The sequence below is a fragment of the Bipolaris victoriae genome (genome assembly GCF_000527765.1).
Source record: "Bipolaris victoriae FI3 unplaced genomic scaffold scaffold_116, whole genome shotgun sequence".
Classification (NCBI taxonomy): domain Eukaryota; kingdom Fungi; phylum Ascomycota; class Dothideomycetes; order Pleosporales; family Pleosporaceae; genus Bipolaris; species Bipolaris victoriae.
In genome coordinates this window covers 73,908-91,153 of record NW_014575276.1, presented here as the reverse complement: position 1 = coordinate 91,153, position 17,246 = coordinate 73,908, and the positions used below count along the sequence as shown (strand labels likewise).

Below are 17,246 nucleotides of genomic sequence, written 5' to 3'. Positions count from 1 at the left end.
AGGGTCCCAAGGGGTCCAGGGTGGAATGGTATACTATCAGATATGTATGTATGTATGTATGCCATGTGATTGGGAAAAATCAAATAACCATGGACTTGTATCGTTGCGATTTGGTATGCAACGTTGGTGAGATCTCCAAGACCAGGAAAATATGAATAACCTGAGGGCTTTTTTTCGCCCTCTAAAAGGTATCATTAGCAATTGAAAAGAATAATAATATACAAAGGGTAAGTAATCCAATGGTGTTCCCTCCTTCGTCCACGTCGCCATGCCACATACATATATACAGCCCATATATTCCCAGCGACTTTCATACCAACCCGTAAATGCGTACGCGTTTTTTTTTAAATTACAACATATCCCTCGTAACTGTCCACTTTGTCGTAACCATCACATTATCTTTTCCGTCTTGTGTTCGAACCTCATCGACCGTTCCAGGGGGTGTAAGACTTCGCTTTCGGTCCTGAAAAGTAAGTTCCACTTCGTCGTCCGAGGGGCCACCCTGCACATGCGATGAGTACGTGTCGTCGCCGCCAGATACGTGAATCCTGTTGGATGGACCGGAAATATAGCCGGTGTTGCTGCGACTCGTCGTGGTGGGGGTACTGGAACGGATGATGAGTGTTTTAAAAAAGGGGAGTGAGACGACGATAACGGCTGTGCACATTTCGGCGGTACACCAGAGATCTAGTAGCACTTGTTAGCAACTAAATTTTTGATGAATTTGCTGGGTTTTTTCTTCAGTGGCAAACTCACTTCCATCGGCATCGCTAACGTCGTAGTTCATGTTGTAGACAGTGAAGCGAGCCAGACTAATTGCCATTGTGATAGCACCGAGCGAGAAAACGCCAACTAGACCGATCCTCTGTCGTTTTCGAAGTTTTAGACAGTTTATGATGAAGAAAGGAAGAATGAACACTGTATTTAATTGCTCGTTAGCTCAACAAGTCAGCAATGAGTATCCGGAAGCACACATACGTAGCAGGTCAGTGGCAAAGTTGAGGACCCAGTTAACAACCAAGTTGGCGTATGCGTTCCATGTCGAATTGAGCTGGTTTTCAATGGACCTGTCATTGTTGTTAAAAATATGCATTTTGGTGCATCGCGGGGTTCATATCATACCAGTTGTCAGAGATTTTGGGTGCAATCAGGGTATCCGTCAATATGCTCGCGAGAAACGCACAAGCCACAATACCAGAAGTAACGTAGGTTGCGATTCGCAGGCGTCGAAAGCCCGATGGAATTAACCACCAGTAGAAAGCCACAAGGGACGCTTTGGGAAAGTAGAGCCCTGTGTCGAAGAAGTACACGGACGCGAAGACGGTCTAATCGCACTCCAATCAGTTTTTTTCCCTTCCGATTACTTGATATTTTGCACGTACCTTGAGGTAATCAACTGAATCGCTTCGTGTCTCTTCGTCCAGTGGATGATCGATGAGAATGTATAGCGCTTTAGTCGAGCAACTGAACCATCCAAGGGCGCATAACCATCCCCCCCACACGAGCCAGTCGACCAGTGTCAACCCTCTTTGCTCGAGGCGAACGCGGATCCAACATCGCATACAAGTGACACCAAATGCTAGGCCAAGCAAGAGTGCCTGGATCGCCTGTAGTGGGTTAGTAGGCCGCTTTTTTGTAAGCAGACATGAGAGCTTACAATGGATGTCACGATCTCCATTACGATACGAGTAAACACACGTCGGTATACTTAGTGGAGATACATGGGGTTCGGCTGGATATAGAAGGAAAAGAGGGGAAGCAAGAATAAGCGTCTGTCGCATGTTTGACGTTTCCACGGCTGCATATAGTAGTTGAAGCGATAATGAAAAGCTAACCACAGGCGAAAGGTATTCCACTGCCGCGAGTCACAGGTCCGAGGAATGTTACTCGGGCCGTCCATGTCTCGCATCGGGGACATGTTCCACGGCGTCCCAGATCGCCATTAGCGTTGACCCTTGCGGCCAAGATACTTGATGGTTGCTCAAGGCTAAGGAAATTTGCCGTCTCATAGAAAAAATGACAAGGCATTGTTGCAAATCCCGTTCGGTGGCCCCAGTTTACACTGACGTTAGTGACGCACGCTGTTGCGGGTGAGAAGACTACCAGGCGATGATTCGTCATTAGGAAAAGCGATGAAACACTATTGGGATAGGATTTGATTTTCGTAACTGGTCCAAATCACATCAGATTGCATGTCTAATGCATGCCCAGGCGGCAAATCAGTGACTTTCGGACCCTTTGAGCGGCAGTCGGGTAGTGTAAAATGCAAAACAACCAGTATCCGAATGGCTTGAAGGAGGGCAACTCTAGAAACGACCGGCTGCTGATATCAACCTTTGGGTACCAAACTTTAAACTTTGAGCTAGCTTCAATGGCCGATAGCGCAATCATGGGTGATGGCGGGTCGTCATAAAAGGAGGTGAAAAAACCTAGACTCGACCGATAGTCCCACGTGCGAAAGGGAGCGTATTTAGCGGGCTTCGGAGGTGTTGTTGTTCGCAGTGCATTCATTGGTACTGATGGGGACGGAATCTGTTCGAGAAGGGCTGACATTGACTGCTTGACTCGCTGCGTAAGAGTGTTGGGAGTTGGCGGGCCCGCGGGGTTGGCCGGCGATCAAATCCAGGCGACCCACTATTCGTCACGCTAGATCCCAAACATCAGGTCAGTTTTCGCTCCCGCCGATCAACTTCTCGGCCTGTGCCTTAGTGTGTACACGCAACGGCATGAGATTAGCAAAATTCCCAGTGAACAACAAGGTTGTGCCCTGTATCGCCTTTTCTTTCCTCCTGTCTTGTTACCCCCTACTCTACGTGCTCTTCCCTGAACTAGGCACTGCAAAACGTATCATTCTACCAAGCTTTCACTAAGCAGCCACCCGCTGGCAACATGAACCGACAGCCAGACACCGTGGATACTTTGTGCTTGCCGTCGTGCGACAGGTATTGCACGAGCAGAATGCTGCCAAGGTCAATTAACTTTTATCGCCGAAAGGCGTCCGCTCAGCCCCAGAGTAAACGTGAATGTGGGAACATCTGCATATGGTAATGCCCGCGATACAACGATCGAACCGTCTGTCCAGCGGTACGCAATCGCTTGATATTTCTGTTTCCGATTTAGTTTGGAATACAGTGACATGAGGTCCGGCCGGTCGGCGTCCCAGCTATGGAACCCTGCGCCCGCTGTCCCGCCACTATACATAATGTGTAGTGCTAGGACAAAACAGTAGCCAAGGACTTCGGACTCGCCATGCCCAGGTGCGGAACATGAATCGGGAGCCGTAGCCATTCGAGCTGAAAGACTCCGTTATTGCGTCAGGACCGGCATGGTGGCTTTTGGAATCATAAAACCGAGGTTACCGTAGTGGATTGGTGTCGGTAGTCTCGCACGTGGGAAATTGACGGCGCAATCGTTTTGTGGAGCCTCGTCGTTCGGGTTTCCGCACTGGTAATTTCGATCTTCTGATGCTCGGGCTTGTTCGCAAAAATTGGTATCTTCATAGCTTTTGATCGTTAATCACAGGCACCACCGGCTGGTCACTGGTGTTGTTATTTGCCTCCCTGTCGGCCGCAAGCTTTCTTCCCCATTTGCCCTTGAACTTGCCTCCTTGCTGTTTGATCCTTTCTTTCTTTGTGCTTGCAACCCACTCTCCACGGAACCGTTGCCTCGGTCTTGCTTGCTGCTCTTCGGTCTTGCGCTTCACACTTGCATCCCTCCCATTGACATGCCCTTGAACGACCGGATGGGCAGTGGCCCAACGATCAAGTTGTGGTCTAAGCTTCGGCCCCCAGACGTGTTCGCCAGCTTCCAGATCCGCATATGTTAGCGCGCTTGTCAAACTCGATGGCTCAGGTGGGTTCGATGTGGTGAAATCTGCTTGTTGTGTTCGAAGCAAAGATGCCATGTATGAACACGTATTACACGCCCTGCCGAGATCATGTGCAAAGCTGCGAACGTAAAAGCCCGAGCATACCGTCAGTCGAATTTTTGCGGCGGGTGCTGAAGCGGGCTCGACCTTGCTGGGCCATGCAAAGTCATGCTGTCCCGGCTCGTACCATTCCAGCAGCGTACACTCATCAACATGCATTTCTCGGCTCTCCAGATCTCGTGGCAAGTCCTTCCCCTGGCGCGCGTACTCGCAGGCTTTGATACCATTGATCTTCAATGCCGAGTACAGAGGGGGCAGTTGTTGTATCGTTCCTCTGAAAGTCCCAAGCTTTCCATCAACCAACTCTTTTGTCACGTGTGAGTAGTCCGCTTCCTGAGTTATGGAGCCAGTACAGTCGTAAGTATCCGTGCTTGCGCCGAAAAGCACAACTGTCTCATAAGTCTTGTTGCAAGACAGATAATTAGACAGGTGTTTGGTGCCACGGCCGATGCCCACAATAATAACTCCAGCAGCCAAGGGATCCAGAGTCCCGCCGTGTCCGAGGCGAAACACCTGATCAGACGATTTGCTGGTACGCTTGGGTTGCGTCCTGAGCAGTGGCGCAAATGTGGCTGATGGTGCAAAAGTTTCTTGCAATTTGAGGAGAACATCTGCAGAGGAGACGTTTGCTGGCTTGGCAACAGCTGCTCAATCATCAGCAGGGAGAAGCAATAAGGAGCAAGCAGACGCACCGAAGATACCCTCGAGGACTTTCTCACCCTCGCTGTCCATGACGAAAGACAAGTTGCGGTTAGTGGGAGTTTGAGCTCCAAAGCGATGAATGAAGGAACTGTTTCCAGCGCCCGGCGCACTGGGCTACTAGCGCGAATCCTTCACCCCGCTACCCCCACTTCCCTCACGCCCTACGCCTTGCAAGAAGATAATATGCACGCCTCATGGAGAATACACGTGAGATTATGCAGTCGACCTATTGCTTTATATCGCTGAACCTTCCTGCACACAAGTGCCGTTCCAGCGTTAATCCTCTCACTGCCTTATCGTGCCAGTCTCGGTCTGATCTCTTCTTTGCCGGCACTCCCCTGCCCCCCCTCTCTCCCACCATGGACCAGCAGCGACCGGATGATTGGCAATTTCCGTTTTGGGGTGAAGAAGAAGAAGTAGATGCATCTTACTTTGAGAAATTCCTGGCTACAGACGTAACACACGATGAGACCCTTACCACATCCATGCCGCCCCGCACATTCGGCATCAACACCCGGACGAGTAACACGAACTACCAGGACCCTTATGCAGGGAGCAAACTCGGATCTTCAAGCAATACCTGTTCGGTAAGCTACCCAATGGAGGTCACTCCTAACCAAGCAGTCGAAGGTTACCGACAAATACCTATACCACGACAGCACACGCTTCCTCGTCGTCGCAGCAAGTACATGATCCGGACATCAATAGGAACATCTAGTCCCATTGCCATACCAATCAGCCCTCAATATGAAAACGAACAAGAGCAATCTTTGACGATGCAGCGATGGCGCAATTCGCCACCTGAAGATGAGGCGGCATCTTTCACCGCTATATGCGACGCTCTCGATGGCCGGCCCATAGATATAGCACCGAGGATCAGTCGTTCTTCAAGTCACAATCCTTTCCGAAAGTATCGAGGCCCATCATCAACAACCAGTCTTGACAGTGCAGCGAGTGAATCTTCGTTGCGATCGGCCAATTCAAGCCATTCTGCTACGTCGCAAACTAGGCGTCGCAGCCAAGTTAGTAGAACGCGTACAAAGGGCAAAACCAAGATCAAGAATACAGACGACCCAAACCGTATTTTCAAATGTACCTTTTGTTGCGATACATTCAAAACCAAGTATGATTGGACACGACATGAGAAGTCACTACATCTGAACATGGAGGAGTGGGTGTGTACGCCGCATGGGGCTTCTGTCGTGCTGCCTCTGACTGGCAGAGTTCATTGTGCATACTGCAGTGCGCTTGACCCAACCCCTACCCATCTGCAGCAGCATAACCACGTAGCCTGTGATGACGGCCAATCTACGCCTCGTATATTTCGCCGAAAGGACCACCTCGTTCAGCATCTCCGCCTCGTTCATGGACTAGATACGCTTCCTCTTATTGACGATTGGAAGCTCGAGTCGAGTCCCATAAAGTCTCGCTGCGGCATTTGCGACGCCGCCCTGAGAAGCTGGGATGAAAGGGCAGACCACTTGGCAGCGCACTTCCGCGAAGGAAAGACAATGGATGATTGGACAGGCGAACATGGCTTTGAGCCTGCTGTGTCTGCTCGCGTCCTTAATGCATTCCCGCCTTATCTTATTGCAGATCAAGCAAAAACAGTGGTCCCTTTCTCCGCGACTAATCCAGGCTCAATTGACCATACCAAACAGTTTATCTCGCACCTCCAATCAGAGGAAGCAGCGTCCGCACTTACCACGGATGATGCACCATTTCAGGACCAACAAGACTTGAGCGATTCTCTGGCTGCGCTTCGAACAATGCCATCTCTACACAACAACTATGATTTTGCTACAGTTCTTACCCGCCATCTCAGCCGCTTTGCGAGACAGCAGATGCTTTTGGGTATCATTCCTACGGACGAGATGTTTCAACGAGAGTCACGAAGACTCTTTTATCAGGATGGAGATGATGGATGGAACCAGACTTTAGCTGACCACCCAGGTTGGCTACAAGATTTCCGTCAGCAAGGCGGATTTATGTAAGGAGCCAAGTAAGCTACGCATAGAGCAGTGCTGGTGCTAGGACTCAAATAGTAAGAGCCATCAGTAGTTATGCGCGAGTCCACGCGTCCTCGGTAGAATAGGAATGTTAATCCCTAAATCGCCGAAAATGATACGCTACACTTGCGTGGGGAAGGAAGTTACGCGAACAGTACACTTTGTACCCAGAAATGCCGAGATCCACCAATACGTTCACCGGTTGCTCTTGGCCCTATCATTGCCTCATGTAGGAATGGAAAGCTGATGCTCGTAGCTTGCAGCGTGGACCTCGACTGCTTTCAATGACTTCAGCAACAAAATGCGTATCTGTTGGTCCATCCAATGTACACGTTTTTCATCAAGCTTGAATTCGAAGTTGTACAATGTATGGTCAAAACGGGCGTTGTCTCATAGCTTGCTAAGATGTGAAGGATGATCGGACCAAAGCTTAAAGAGGCCCTGAGCAACTGGATCAAGGGTCAAAGATCGCTGGGGTACATGGCGGGCTACGAAATACTAGCTCAAAGGCAAGCGCACAGACCAACTATAAATGAACTGCAAGCCTTTGTGTCATCGTCCTCGAACTCAATACGAACATCTTCCTGTGGCTGTTTCTCCGCACGGACGAGTCTGACCGCTCAAAATTTCATCCAAGCATCGTCCAAGACGCCAGGTTGTTCAATGAAAAATGAACAACACAGCAGCTTAGGCAACGTATCCGCCACAGAAGTTGTCACAAATCTCTTGCCTCCGCCTTACTTTGTATCAAGGACACGAGAGGGACAAACACGACGCTTCTGAGAGCACGGTGACTGTCATCTCAGTATCCACTACGATGCATAAGTAGTACAACGGCTTTACCGACTACCTGGCCCCACGAGAGAAGTGCGCTTTCCCCTTCGATCACTAGTGATTGGGCTCAAGAGGTCTCAATCACTACTCTTTTCGTCCAATCTTTCCCCTACCCTGTCTTCAGCCGACTTGATGAGAGCGCCTTGTTTTTTCATTATCGAGCTAAGAAGAAAGAGCGGACTCAGCTGTTATGTGTTGACAGTTTCAGTGAACCAAGGGGTACAGCGAAGGCCAGGTAGTCTACTACTTCAAAAGGCCAGAAAAATTGAACATATTAAAAAGTAGGCTTCGAGTGAAGGCTTAATTTGTATTGGCGCGCCATTCGTATAATTAGCCTGATCTCTTAAAGGTTCAACCATACAACCGGGCCTTAGTGGTACTAACGCAAGTAGTGCGCATCCAGTGTTATCTTAGTTATTCATCTATTGAGAACATTGGATATAAGAGAGGCTCTTTCAAGGAGCGGGAACGGATGTTTTACAAGTGGGTCAAGGATGACGTTGTTAATAAGCCATCCAATCATGAAGGCAATCTGAACAAGCTCATTCATGCTAGACAAACTTTATCATTGTCAAACATCCACTACTGGAGACAAGAGACATATCACAATGTGCAAAATGAGATTCAATTGATCTTCACCGTGCCAACATGATTCAGAAGACAAAGTGTTGGCAATAAGATCAAAAAGTGGGCCCAGTGGAGTTGCCCACACGATCGACAATGAGCATTTGCGGAGTTGAAGCGGACTTCTCATGACTCTAGATTGACGGACACGCGGGAGGGACGGCCCAGTTGACTCGTGCACGGCTCTTCATCCGGGTTCGGTGGTTCTCTGCTACCTGACCCTTTGCACGGCAAGTCACTCGGCGTCATTTGACAGCGAAGTTCGCAACCTAGCCTTGATGAAGGAACAACAACGACAATCAGTTACCATTAGTTTCTATGTCTGGAAACCTTAGCGAATATGATAGAGACCCCATATACGAGATGAGCAAGATATGATCTTGGCCCACAGTGGGGTTGCTCGTAGGTGGGGACCATCGTAGATGTACAAATAGTGAAGGGGATGATCATGAAAGTGAGAATCAAGAACTCAGCTGCCGTTCTTCATATGTCTTGTCTTACCCAGAGATCTCTCCAAACTTGAAAGTTGCCGCGATGCTGAGCCAATCCAACGACTCTGCACCTTCGGTGGCATTCTTTTGCCCACAGAGTAAGGCCCCAACAGAGGCATACCTTACCCAATTACAAAAATACCTCACTCAGAACTCTCGCCTACAACCTCTTTTAGAGGCCATCATATCACTGAAGGACACATGGGCCACACTTTGCAATGAGTATGCGGACATTGCGAAAGTCACCACAGGCCCACAACATGTCCTCAACCTAGAGCGATGGGTTACCGAAGGCATCTCTGGGCCCGTGTCCAAATCAATGTCTGGTATTCTTTCTTTACCTCTGTTGGTCGTCATTCATATCTGCCAGTACTTCCAATGGCTGGAAATTCACAATCTCACGCACGCCGAAGTGCTACAAAGTCTGAAAAGCGGTGGCGGTGCGCAGGGATATTGTGGAGGCCTTCCTACAGCATTCGCCATTGCTTGCGCTGAAGACGAAGAAAACGTCGTTCGTCTTGCCGGTAAAGCTCTACGCTTGGCCTTCGCAATGGGAGCATTTGGCCAACTTGGGGACGATGAATCAGTTCCTGGAGTGACGACAATTGCGGTGCGGTTAAAGTCTTCTCAGCAAGGAAGCGAGCTAATCAGAGATGTTCCTGAAGTAAGTCATTTTTCATCGGTCCCTGCGTAACTTCCCGTCTTACCCATGACCTCAGTCGCTCCGGCCATATTCCGGCCCAGAGATGCCTGTCACATCGTCATTGGATTTCCTTGTTGCGCAATAACTCCGTGCTCACAGTGACTAGTGCTATATTTCGGCTGTAACAGAACCGAGAAATATCAGTATCGTAGGTCCAGCACTCGAGCTCAAGAAAGTGGCCGATAAGGCACGTGATCAGGGCCTGACGGTCACTGATATCCATATCCGCGGCAAAGTACACAATCCAGAGAACGCGTCTTTAGTCAAGGTGCTATTTGATATATGTCAGAGGCATGACGAAATGAGCCTGCCCGACGCCAGGGAGCTGCGAGTCCCTGTGCGATCGAATTTGAACGGCAAACTGGTACAAGGCTGTTCACTGACTCACGAAGCGATAAACGCCACTCTTGCATCCCGCTGCGAGTGGTATCAATTACTGAAGGAGGTATCACGAGATCTAGCAGGAATCAACAACGAATCCCACACATTCGTGTTGTTTGGCTTCGGAGATGTTGTTTCTCTGTTGCCGTTTCACAATGCTCGTTTACAAGTGACAAAAGTGGAAGCTTACACCGCCATCCAGAATGCCGCATTAGATGAATACGAATAGTAAGTAACTCCAAGAACACCAGCGCGCCGTGAACGTGTATTTGCCCAAATCAGCATAATGCTAACATTCAATGCTAGTCCCGAGAGCGCCATCGCCATTACTGGAGCTGCATGTCGACTGCCAAAGGCAAACGATCTTGAGGAGTTATGGAACCTTCTTTCCGCCGGGATATCGACTTGCGAAGAGATTCGCCTCGACAGAGTACCCATGCACGAAAGTTTTCGCGCAATGCAGAATGAAAAATGGAAGCCAAAATGGTTCGGCAACTTCATTGATGGAGCAGACGAATTCGACTGGAACTTTTTCCGCTCGAATGTCAAAGCAGCAGCCAACATGGACCCACAACAACGCATCCTATTAGAGCTGACATATGAGGCTCTGGATTTCGCGGGTTATCTCCGCAGACATCGTCGCGAAAACGGCGACAAGGTCGGTTGCTTCATTGGAGCAAGTTACGTCGAGTACGCGGATAACACCAATGCCTACCCACCCACTGCATACTCCGCAGTTGGTACCATTCGGGCATTCCTGTGTGGGAAACTAAGTCATTGCTATGGTTGGACTGGGCCAGCTGAAGTCATCGACACTGCATGCTCGTCCTCTCTCGTTGCCATCAACAGAGCTTGCCGATCCATTCAATCTGGTGAATGCCCAATGGCTATTGCTGGTGGAGTGAACATCATATCCAGTGTCCATAATTACTTAAATCTTGGAAAGGCTGGTTTTCTCAGCCCGACTGGTCAATGCAAACCATTCGACGAGTCAGCTGATGGATATTGCCGAGGCGAGGGAGCTGGACTTGTCGTATTAAAGCCTTTAAAACAGGCTTTGGCAGATGGCGACCAAGTTTTGGCTGTCATATCCGGATCATCCACTAACCAAGGCGGGCTGTCTGAGAATCTTACACTGACGCATCCACCAGCCCAAGTGGACTTGTACAAATCCGTTCTCAAGGGCGCCAAAATGAGCCCACGCCATGTTTCATACATAGAGGCACATGGCACTGGCACGTCCCAAGGTGATCCATTAGAGGTCAGCAGCATCAGAGAGGTGTTTGGTGCATCTGATCGTCTAAACAAGGTGTATCTTGGTTCGATCAAAGGCAACACCGGTCATGCAGAATCAGCAGCAGGCGTTGCTGGGCTTGTCAAGGTCATTGCCATGTTGCAGAAGAAGTCAATCCCGCCTCATGTATCATTCAATAAATTGAACCCCAAGATACCCTCTTTGGGCCCAGATAAGATCACTATAGCAAGGAATCTGGAGCCATGGAACACTCCTTTCAGAGCAGCCTTGGTCAACAACTATGGAGCTGCTGGAAGTAATGCCGCAGTTGTTGTTTGTGAAGGACCTCGGAAGGATGTTAGCAAAGCGTAAGTTACTTCAAATTCTAAGACTGTCAAAGCTAATATGTATACCTAGGCGAACCTTATCGCATACGGGCGTAGTGTACCCCATCATTCTCTCTGCCTTCACAGAAGAGAGTCTGTTGGCCTACGTAAAGTCATTGAGGTCTCATATCAGTCGAACGAATATCGACTTAGCAAATCTCGCTTTCACCCTCTCCGAACGGCGAAAGCGACAACCTATGGTATGGATGACAACCACTTCAGACATGGTTGACCTACTAAATCAGCTTTCTACGGACATCTCACTCTGCGAGATCCCTAGCGCATCCAAAAAAGTGGTTCTTGCATTCGCCGGTCAGAGCAAACAGGTCATTGGCTTGTCGGAAGCCCTCTATGAGTCCAATCCCAGACTACAACACTACATCAATAAGTGTGATGCTATCCTGAAAGAACTTGGATATCGATCAATCATCCCAGCTTTGTTCCAGAACACGACTATCGACGACCCTGTTTTGCTACAGACAGGTACCATGGCTGTTCAGTACGCGAGTGCTAAGTGCTGGATCGACGCAGGTGTCAAGCCCGCTTGCACAATCGGGCACAGTTTTGGAGAGTTAACAGCATTGGCTGTGTCGGGTGTGCTCTCCCTTGAGGATGCTCTCAGACTTGTTGCCGTTCGAGCCCAACTTATGGTGACCAAGTGGGGACCAGATAAAGGTACCATGCTTGCCATCTTCGCACCAGTCTCTGTTGTCCAAAGCATCATCGAAGCCGTCGGTAATGAAACTCTCGAGATTGCTTGCTTCAATGCTCCAACTAGTCAGGTCCTCGTCGGAAACGAGATGGCAGTGGCCGATGTGGAAAAGGTTTTGGCGACTCATCCCTCGTTCAAGGGAGTCAGGAGCCAAAGGGTCGATGTTACCCACGGATTTCATTCTGTTTTCACTGAATCCCTCCGCACAGAACTTTCTGAGTCGTTACAATCGTTGTCTTTCAGGGAGGCATCCATTCCCATTGAACCCTGCACACAACAGCAAACTGATTCAATCACTGCCGAGCACGTGGTGTCGCACCTCCGGAAACCAGTCTACTTTGTCGACGCGGTTAGGCGGATCGAAGAGCGTCTTGGAGATTGCATCTGGCTTGAAGCAGGGTTCGATTCACCTATAGTTTCAATGATCAAGCGTGCTACCGCCGACTCGGATAGGCACTCATTCCACGCCATCAAGACAGCTGGTACTGAGAGACCTACTGAGTCACTTTCCCAAATCACTATCGGTCTTTGGAAGGAAGGGTATGATGTTACTCCTTGGCCCTTCCTGTCCCCGACTGATGCTGGTGTGGAACCCATCTGGCTGCCACCTTATCAGTTCCAAAAAACCAAAGCGTGGCTGGAAAATATAGATAGGGCCACTGAGGTTCAGCGAGAACTTGAGAACCTTAAAACCCAAAAAGTGGAGGTCGTCCCAGCAGATGTTCCTGTGCATCTACTACGCCATGTTGAATCTACTGGTAATACGGAGAAATTTGTCGTCAACAGCTCGGCAACCCGATTCTGTAAGCTAATTAGCGGCCATTCAGTCAGAGGTCGACCACTCTTCCCAGCGTCATTATACATGGAATGCGCGGCTATGGCAATCCGGCTTCTCGGCTCGGAGCTTGGGCCCAAGTCAATGGTGTTTGAGGACCTGTCCTTCAAATCGCCATTAGGTTTCAATATGGACCGCGAAATAGAGCTGATTCTAGAGGAAACAGATAAAGATAGCTGGAGTTTCGTCCTTTCCAGCTCTCTTGGTTCTGGAGATAGCTCAGATCGCGCAACCGTTCATGGAATAGGCAAACTACACCTGGCTAAACAACCTCGGTTTTCGACATACAAACTTCTCCTAGCGGAGCGCATCGAATCAATCCGATCAAGTCCCACTTCCGAAAAGATAATGTGTGGACGAGCATACCAGCTCTTTTCCAAGGTTGTCCATTACGCTGAATCGTCACAAGGAATTGAGAGCATTATCATCAACAAGAATGAGGCGCTAGCTACGATCCACATACCCGACAGCCACATGGGAAGCGATGAGAGTGCGGTAAAGAAGCACTGCGACACTGTTTCTATCGATATGTTCCTCCAAGTCTCCGGCTTGCTCATCAATAGCAGTTCAGCCTGCTCCAGAGATCAGGTGTTCATAACTTCGGGACTCGAAAGCGTCACCATGTCCAAACTCTGCGACTTCAACTCCGTTAAGGAATGGAATGTCTATGCTATCTTCTCGCTCGTCAATGGTAAACATGCGACAGGCGATGTCTTTGTTCTTACCAAAGACAATGAGATCGCCATGACGGCGATCGGTGCCAAGTTCCACCGAATAGAAATAGCGAGAGTTGAACAGATACTCGACGTAGCAAATGGATGGAACATCGATTCAGGACCGAGTCGGCCCCTTTCTCCAGCCAGTTACACGCCCATCACAAGCAAGAATCTTCCGGAGCTAACATCCGACGACTCTTCAGACACTTCGGATTATTCGACCACTTCTTCCTTGGTCGCAGACAGATCTGAAGATTTCGAATCTCGGCTGAGGACGATAATTTCCACCTACATTGGCGCACCAGCGGACTTTATCCCCCAAACCACCTGTATTGGCGACCTCGGTATTGATTCACTCGCGACGATAGAGCTCTCCGATGAACTGAAGGAACAGTTTGGTAAATCAGTTTCTCATCATGAGCTCCAGACATTGAATCTTAGTGCATTGTGCCAGATAGTGTCTGCTGATGCCATGAGAGCCACTAGGAAACGCCACATCACATCGAGGAAACAAGTCGTGTCGACCCCTCCAGTTGCATCTGAGATACGCACGTCAAGACCTAAATCAAATGCGATTGCTATTTCAACACTCAACTCGGCCACTGAAGAGTTTGGTGATGATGAGCGACAAGCCAAGTTGTTCAGACTCATTTCAGAGCTTTGTGGTGTGGATGTTAGTCGCATCCAAGAGAACCAATCTCTTGCTGATCTCGGATTTGATTCTCTTTCCACGACAGAATTGGGATCGAGTTTGTCCGATGATTTAGACATCAACCTTGAAAGCACCGATGTGCTTCTCGATTATTCCGTAAAAGACCTTATGCGATTGGCTGGTATCACTTCATCAAAGCAAAGTCCCGAGCTTTCAAAACCACCGATTCCGACTGTGAAAAGTGTACCAACAAGCAATTTTGGGGAGAAAGCAAGTATTACAGATCTGTTCAAGTCCCTCGTAGCAGCCGAATCCTCCCTTCCAGTGTACGCTACAGATTGCCAGTATACAGGATATCTGAGTGAAGTTGCGGCTCGTCAAAATGAACTTCTCCTTGCATATATGACAGAAGGGCTCCAAAAATTGGGAGTTGGTCTCAGAACACTCAGAATGGGCCAAAAGATTTCCAGCTTCGCGTATCAGCCTAAACACTCCAAGGTAGTTCAGAGGTACTACGAGATTCTCCAGAAGCACAGAGTCATCGAAAAGAAAGGCTCAGACTACGTTCGATCATCCACTTCGTGCAATTTCGCACCTTCTTCTCAGCTCTTGAGCAAATTCTTAGCCGATTTCCCTCAGTACAGCTGCGAGGCAGAACTCATGTCTCTCACCGGGTCGAAGCTAGCAGAGTGCCTAACAGGTACCGAAGACCCCATCAAACTCCTCTTTGGCAACCCAAACGCCCAAGAAATCATCGGGAACTTCTACACCAAGGCACCCATGTTCGCCACTCTGACGGAGCTTCTCGTCGATTTCTTGCTTCGTCTCGCCAAAAGCGCCAACGCGCCAATTAGTATCCTCGAAGTCGGAGCGGGCACAGGAGGAACTACAAAACGGGTCATCGAAGCACTGAGCAACCTCAACCACCCTATCGAGTACTTCTTCACAGACATCTCCCCAACATTCGTCCGCAACGCATCCAAGAAGTTCAATCACCCCGGCATGCAATTCCGAGTACTCAACCTAGAGACTCCCCCTCCCGCGGATCTGATCGGCAAATTCGACATCGTCATCAGCACGAATTGCGTCCACGCAACATCCAACAGAGCCGCAACCTGCCGTCGCATCAAAGAAATGCTAAACGCCCACGGCGTTTTGGTGCTTTCGGAAATCACCACCAAGATCGACTGGCACGAAGTCGTCTTTGGACTGTTGGATGGCTGGTGGCTGGCGAACGATGCCGATCATGCCATTCAACCCCCAGAAGTATGGATGAAGTTTATGCGTCAAGCTGGGTTTCCTAGTGCTAGTTATTCGCAGAGTATATTACCGGAATGTAACCTTCAGAGATTACTTGTGGCTGCTGTAGAAGAGTATCCGGAGCCGGCGCGTTAGACGGAGTTGCTGACGGCGGGGAGTAGAAATGGAAGGTTAGATGTTAGGTGGCTGATAGATAGTTCTATTTCCGGATTCTTTTGATTAGGGGTTAGATAGCTCGTATATATACCTTTTCATCTGCACGTACCATCATTCGCCTAGCATAGGGTGATGCCAATTCGATCACAAGGGCATTCAAGTTCAAGGAAGTCAGCGTACTACAAGATTCGTTCGGGTCCATCACTCATTTTGGAAAGAAAGCCATGTACATACCATTTTCACCGCCATTGCAGCTGAGTCGTTACTTGACCGTAAGTGGTGGCTGGGTAAGCGGCGGGACGGAACGGCGCCGCTGACGTGTCGTTGAATAGCTGCATGACGCATAGGCAGCCACGTGATGTACACTTCGCTTCATAGTGCGAATATATCGAAGCAAAGATGAACTCTAGAGTTCTCTTGGTTACTCTTGTGCTGCAGCCTTTCGCCCTTTCTCCAAACCATCTGCCAGCCAATCAGGGAGCGCCAATGAACTTTTCTGAACAAACTCATCCTCGCGTTGGACCAAATCAACCGCTTCCCATATCTTCTCCAGTTGGTCCTTCGTCTTCTTAAATCCTGCTTCATAGTTGTCCATAGCAACCTTGTACCCCATATAATCTCTTGCTGTATCCACACTGATTATCCCGTTGCCAACATCCATACCATGCGCCCTGAGGTCTATTGTTGCATATTCCGTGTCAGCTGTATAGTCTCCATCGCCATTGTCGTAGTTTAAGCGTGTCTCGAATTGGGAGCGGGTAAAGTTTAGGTCTCTAGAAAGATGTTCCATGATGGCTTGTTGCTTCCGCACAACTTCAAGAAGCTCCTCAATGACCTTCCGATGGTTTGGCCTGGAGTGACTGGGCGGCTTCGTGCCACTGGCTTCATTTTTGGACTCGTTTGTACTCATGCCTGCTGTTGGGAGTGAGGCATTCTAAGTATGTATGACTTGTAATATGAATGTTTGCGCGGAAACTTACTACGTTGCAAGAGGGAATTATGTTATTCGAGTAATGTGAGATGCGATTGCCAGTAACCCCGCTGCTACTGACAAGATAAGTAGGGGCACGTGGATCATGCTGTGCCACATGTACGCCAGATCGGGGATAGTATATATCTCAATACATCATCACATTATCAAGACAACATGCTTGGAACAGTATTTCGTAAAGTAAACTTTTACTCAATAGCCCTAAAAATACGGAGGAAAAAACCCCCCTTTGTTTCTAAGAAGTGATGAAAGCTAAAATACGAAAGGTCACGCCAAATGGAAAAATGAGAAGTATACCCATTGTTATGGCAAGTAAGGAATTAGTCAAAAGTTACATTTGCTTTTAAAAGGAAGTTTTTAAGAAAGCATAGTGAAGCAGAGAGCATGTTGTGTCGAAGTGCCAGAGAAACGGACTAATTCTTCATTCTTTTGCACTTAAATATTTCCACATCAAACAAGCCACGAATGATCCGACTAATCTTACACGGACTTACTTTGCATTTAACAACAAGGCTGCCCCCGTACATACCGCATCAACAATAGCCGTTCATGAAAAAAAAAAGGATCGTGGATGACTGTTCAAAAAGCAACATCACGACTCAACAAACAAAAAAAAAGCCCAGAATACAGAT

At 48.7% G+C, this 17,246-nt stretch overlaps 5 protein-coding genes across 5 annotated transcripts; 2 read left to right on the top strand and 3 right to left on the bottom strand.

The window, feature by feature from the left end:
• Window positions 1-349: 349 nt before the first annotated feature.
• Window positions 350-1,678, bottom strand: COCVIDRAFT_110985 (hypothetical protein; the record flags this gene model as incomplete). Its single annotated transcript, XM_014696705.1, has 6 exons — window positions 350-687; window positions 757-918; window positions 979-1,067; window positions 1,123-1,325; window positions 1,383-1,607; window positions 1,658-1,678. The coding sequence occupies 6 exons, from the start codon at window positions 1,676-1,678 to the stop codon at window positions 350-352; spliced, it is 1,038 nt and encodes a 345-aa protein (XP_014552191.1).
• A 1,818-nt stretch (window positions 1,679-3,496) lies between these two features.
• COCVIDRAFT_110933 (hypothetical protein) lies at window positions 3,497-4,660 on the bottom strand (the record flags this gene model as incomplete). Its single annotated transcript, XM_014696704.1, has 2 exons — window positions 3,497-4,572; window positions 4,621-4,660. The coding sequence occupies 2 exons, from the start codon at window positions 4,658-4,660 to the stop codon at window positions 3,497-3,499; spliced, it is 1,116 nt and encodes a 371-aa protein (XP_014552190.1).
• A 659-nt stretch (window positions 4,661-5,319) lies between these two features.
• Window positions 5,320-6,624, top strand: COCVIDRAFT_41643 (hypothetical protein; the record flags this gene model as incomplete). Its single annotated transcript, XM_014696703.1, has 1 exon — window positions 5,320-6,624. The coding sequence occupies one exon, from the start codon at window positions 5,320-5,322 to the stop codon at window positions 6,622-6,624; it is 1,305 nt and encodes a 434-aa protein (XP_014552189.1).
• A 2,514-nt stretch (window positions 6,625-9,138) lies between these two features.
• COCVIDRAFT_110944 (hypothetical protein) lies at window positions 9,139-15,602 on the top strand (the record flags this gene model as incomplete). Its single annotated transcript, XM_014696702.1, has 5 exons — window positions 9,139-9,252; window positions 9,333-9,396; window positions 9,450-9,900; window positions 9,988-11,274; window positions 11,324-15,602. The coding sequence occupies 5 exons, from the start codon at window positions 9,139-9,141 to the stop codon at window positions 15,600-15,602; spliced, it is 6,195 nt and encodes a 2,064-aa protein (XP_014552188.1).
• A 442-nt stretch (window positions 15,603-16,044) lies between these two features.
• On the bottom strand, window positions 16,045-16,533 carry COCVIDRAFT_110951 (hypothetical protein; the record flags this gene model as incomplete). The annotated part of the gene is made up of 1 exon (XM_014696701.1): window positions 16,045-16,533. The coding sequence occupies one exon, from the start codon at window positions 16,531-16,533 to the stop codon at window positions 16,045-16,047; it is 489 nt and encodes a 162-aa protein (XP_014552187.1).
• Between the last annotated feature and the right edge of the window lie 713 nt (window positions 16,534-17,246).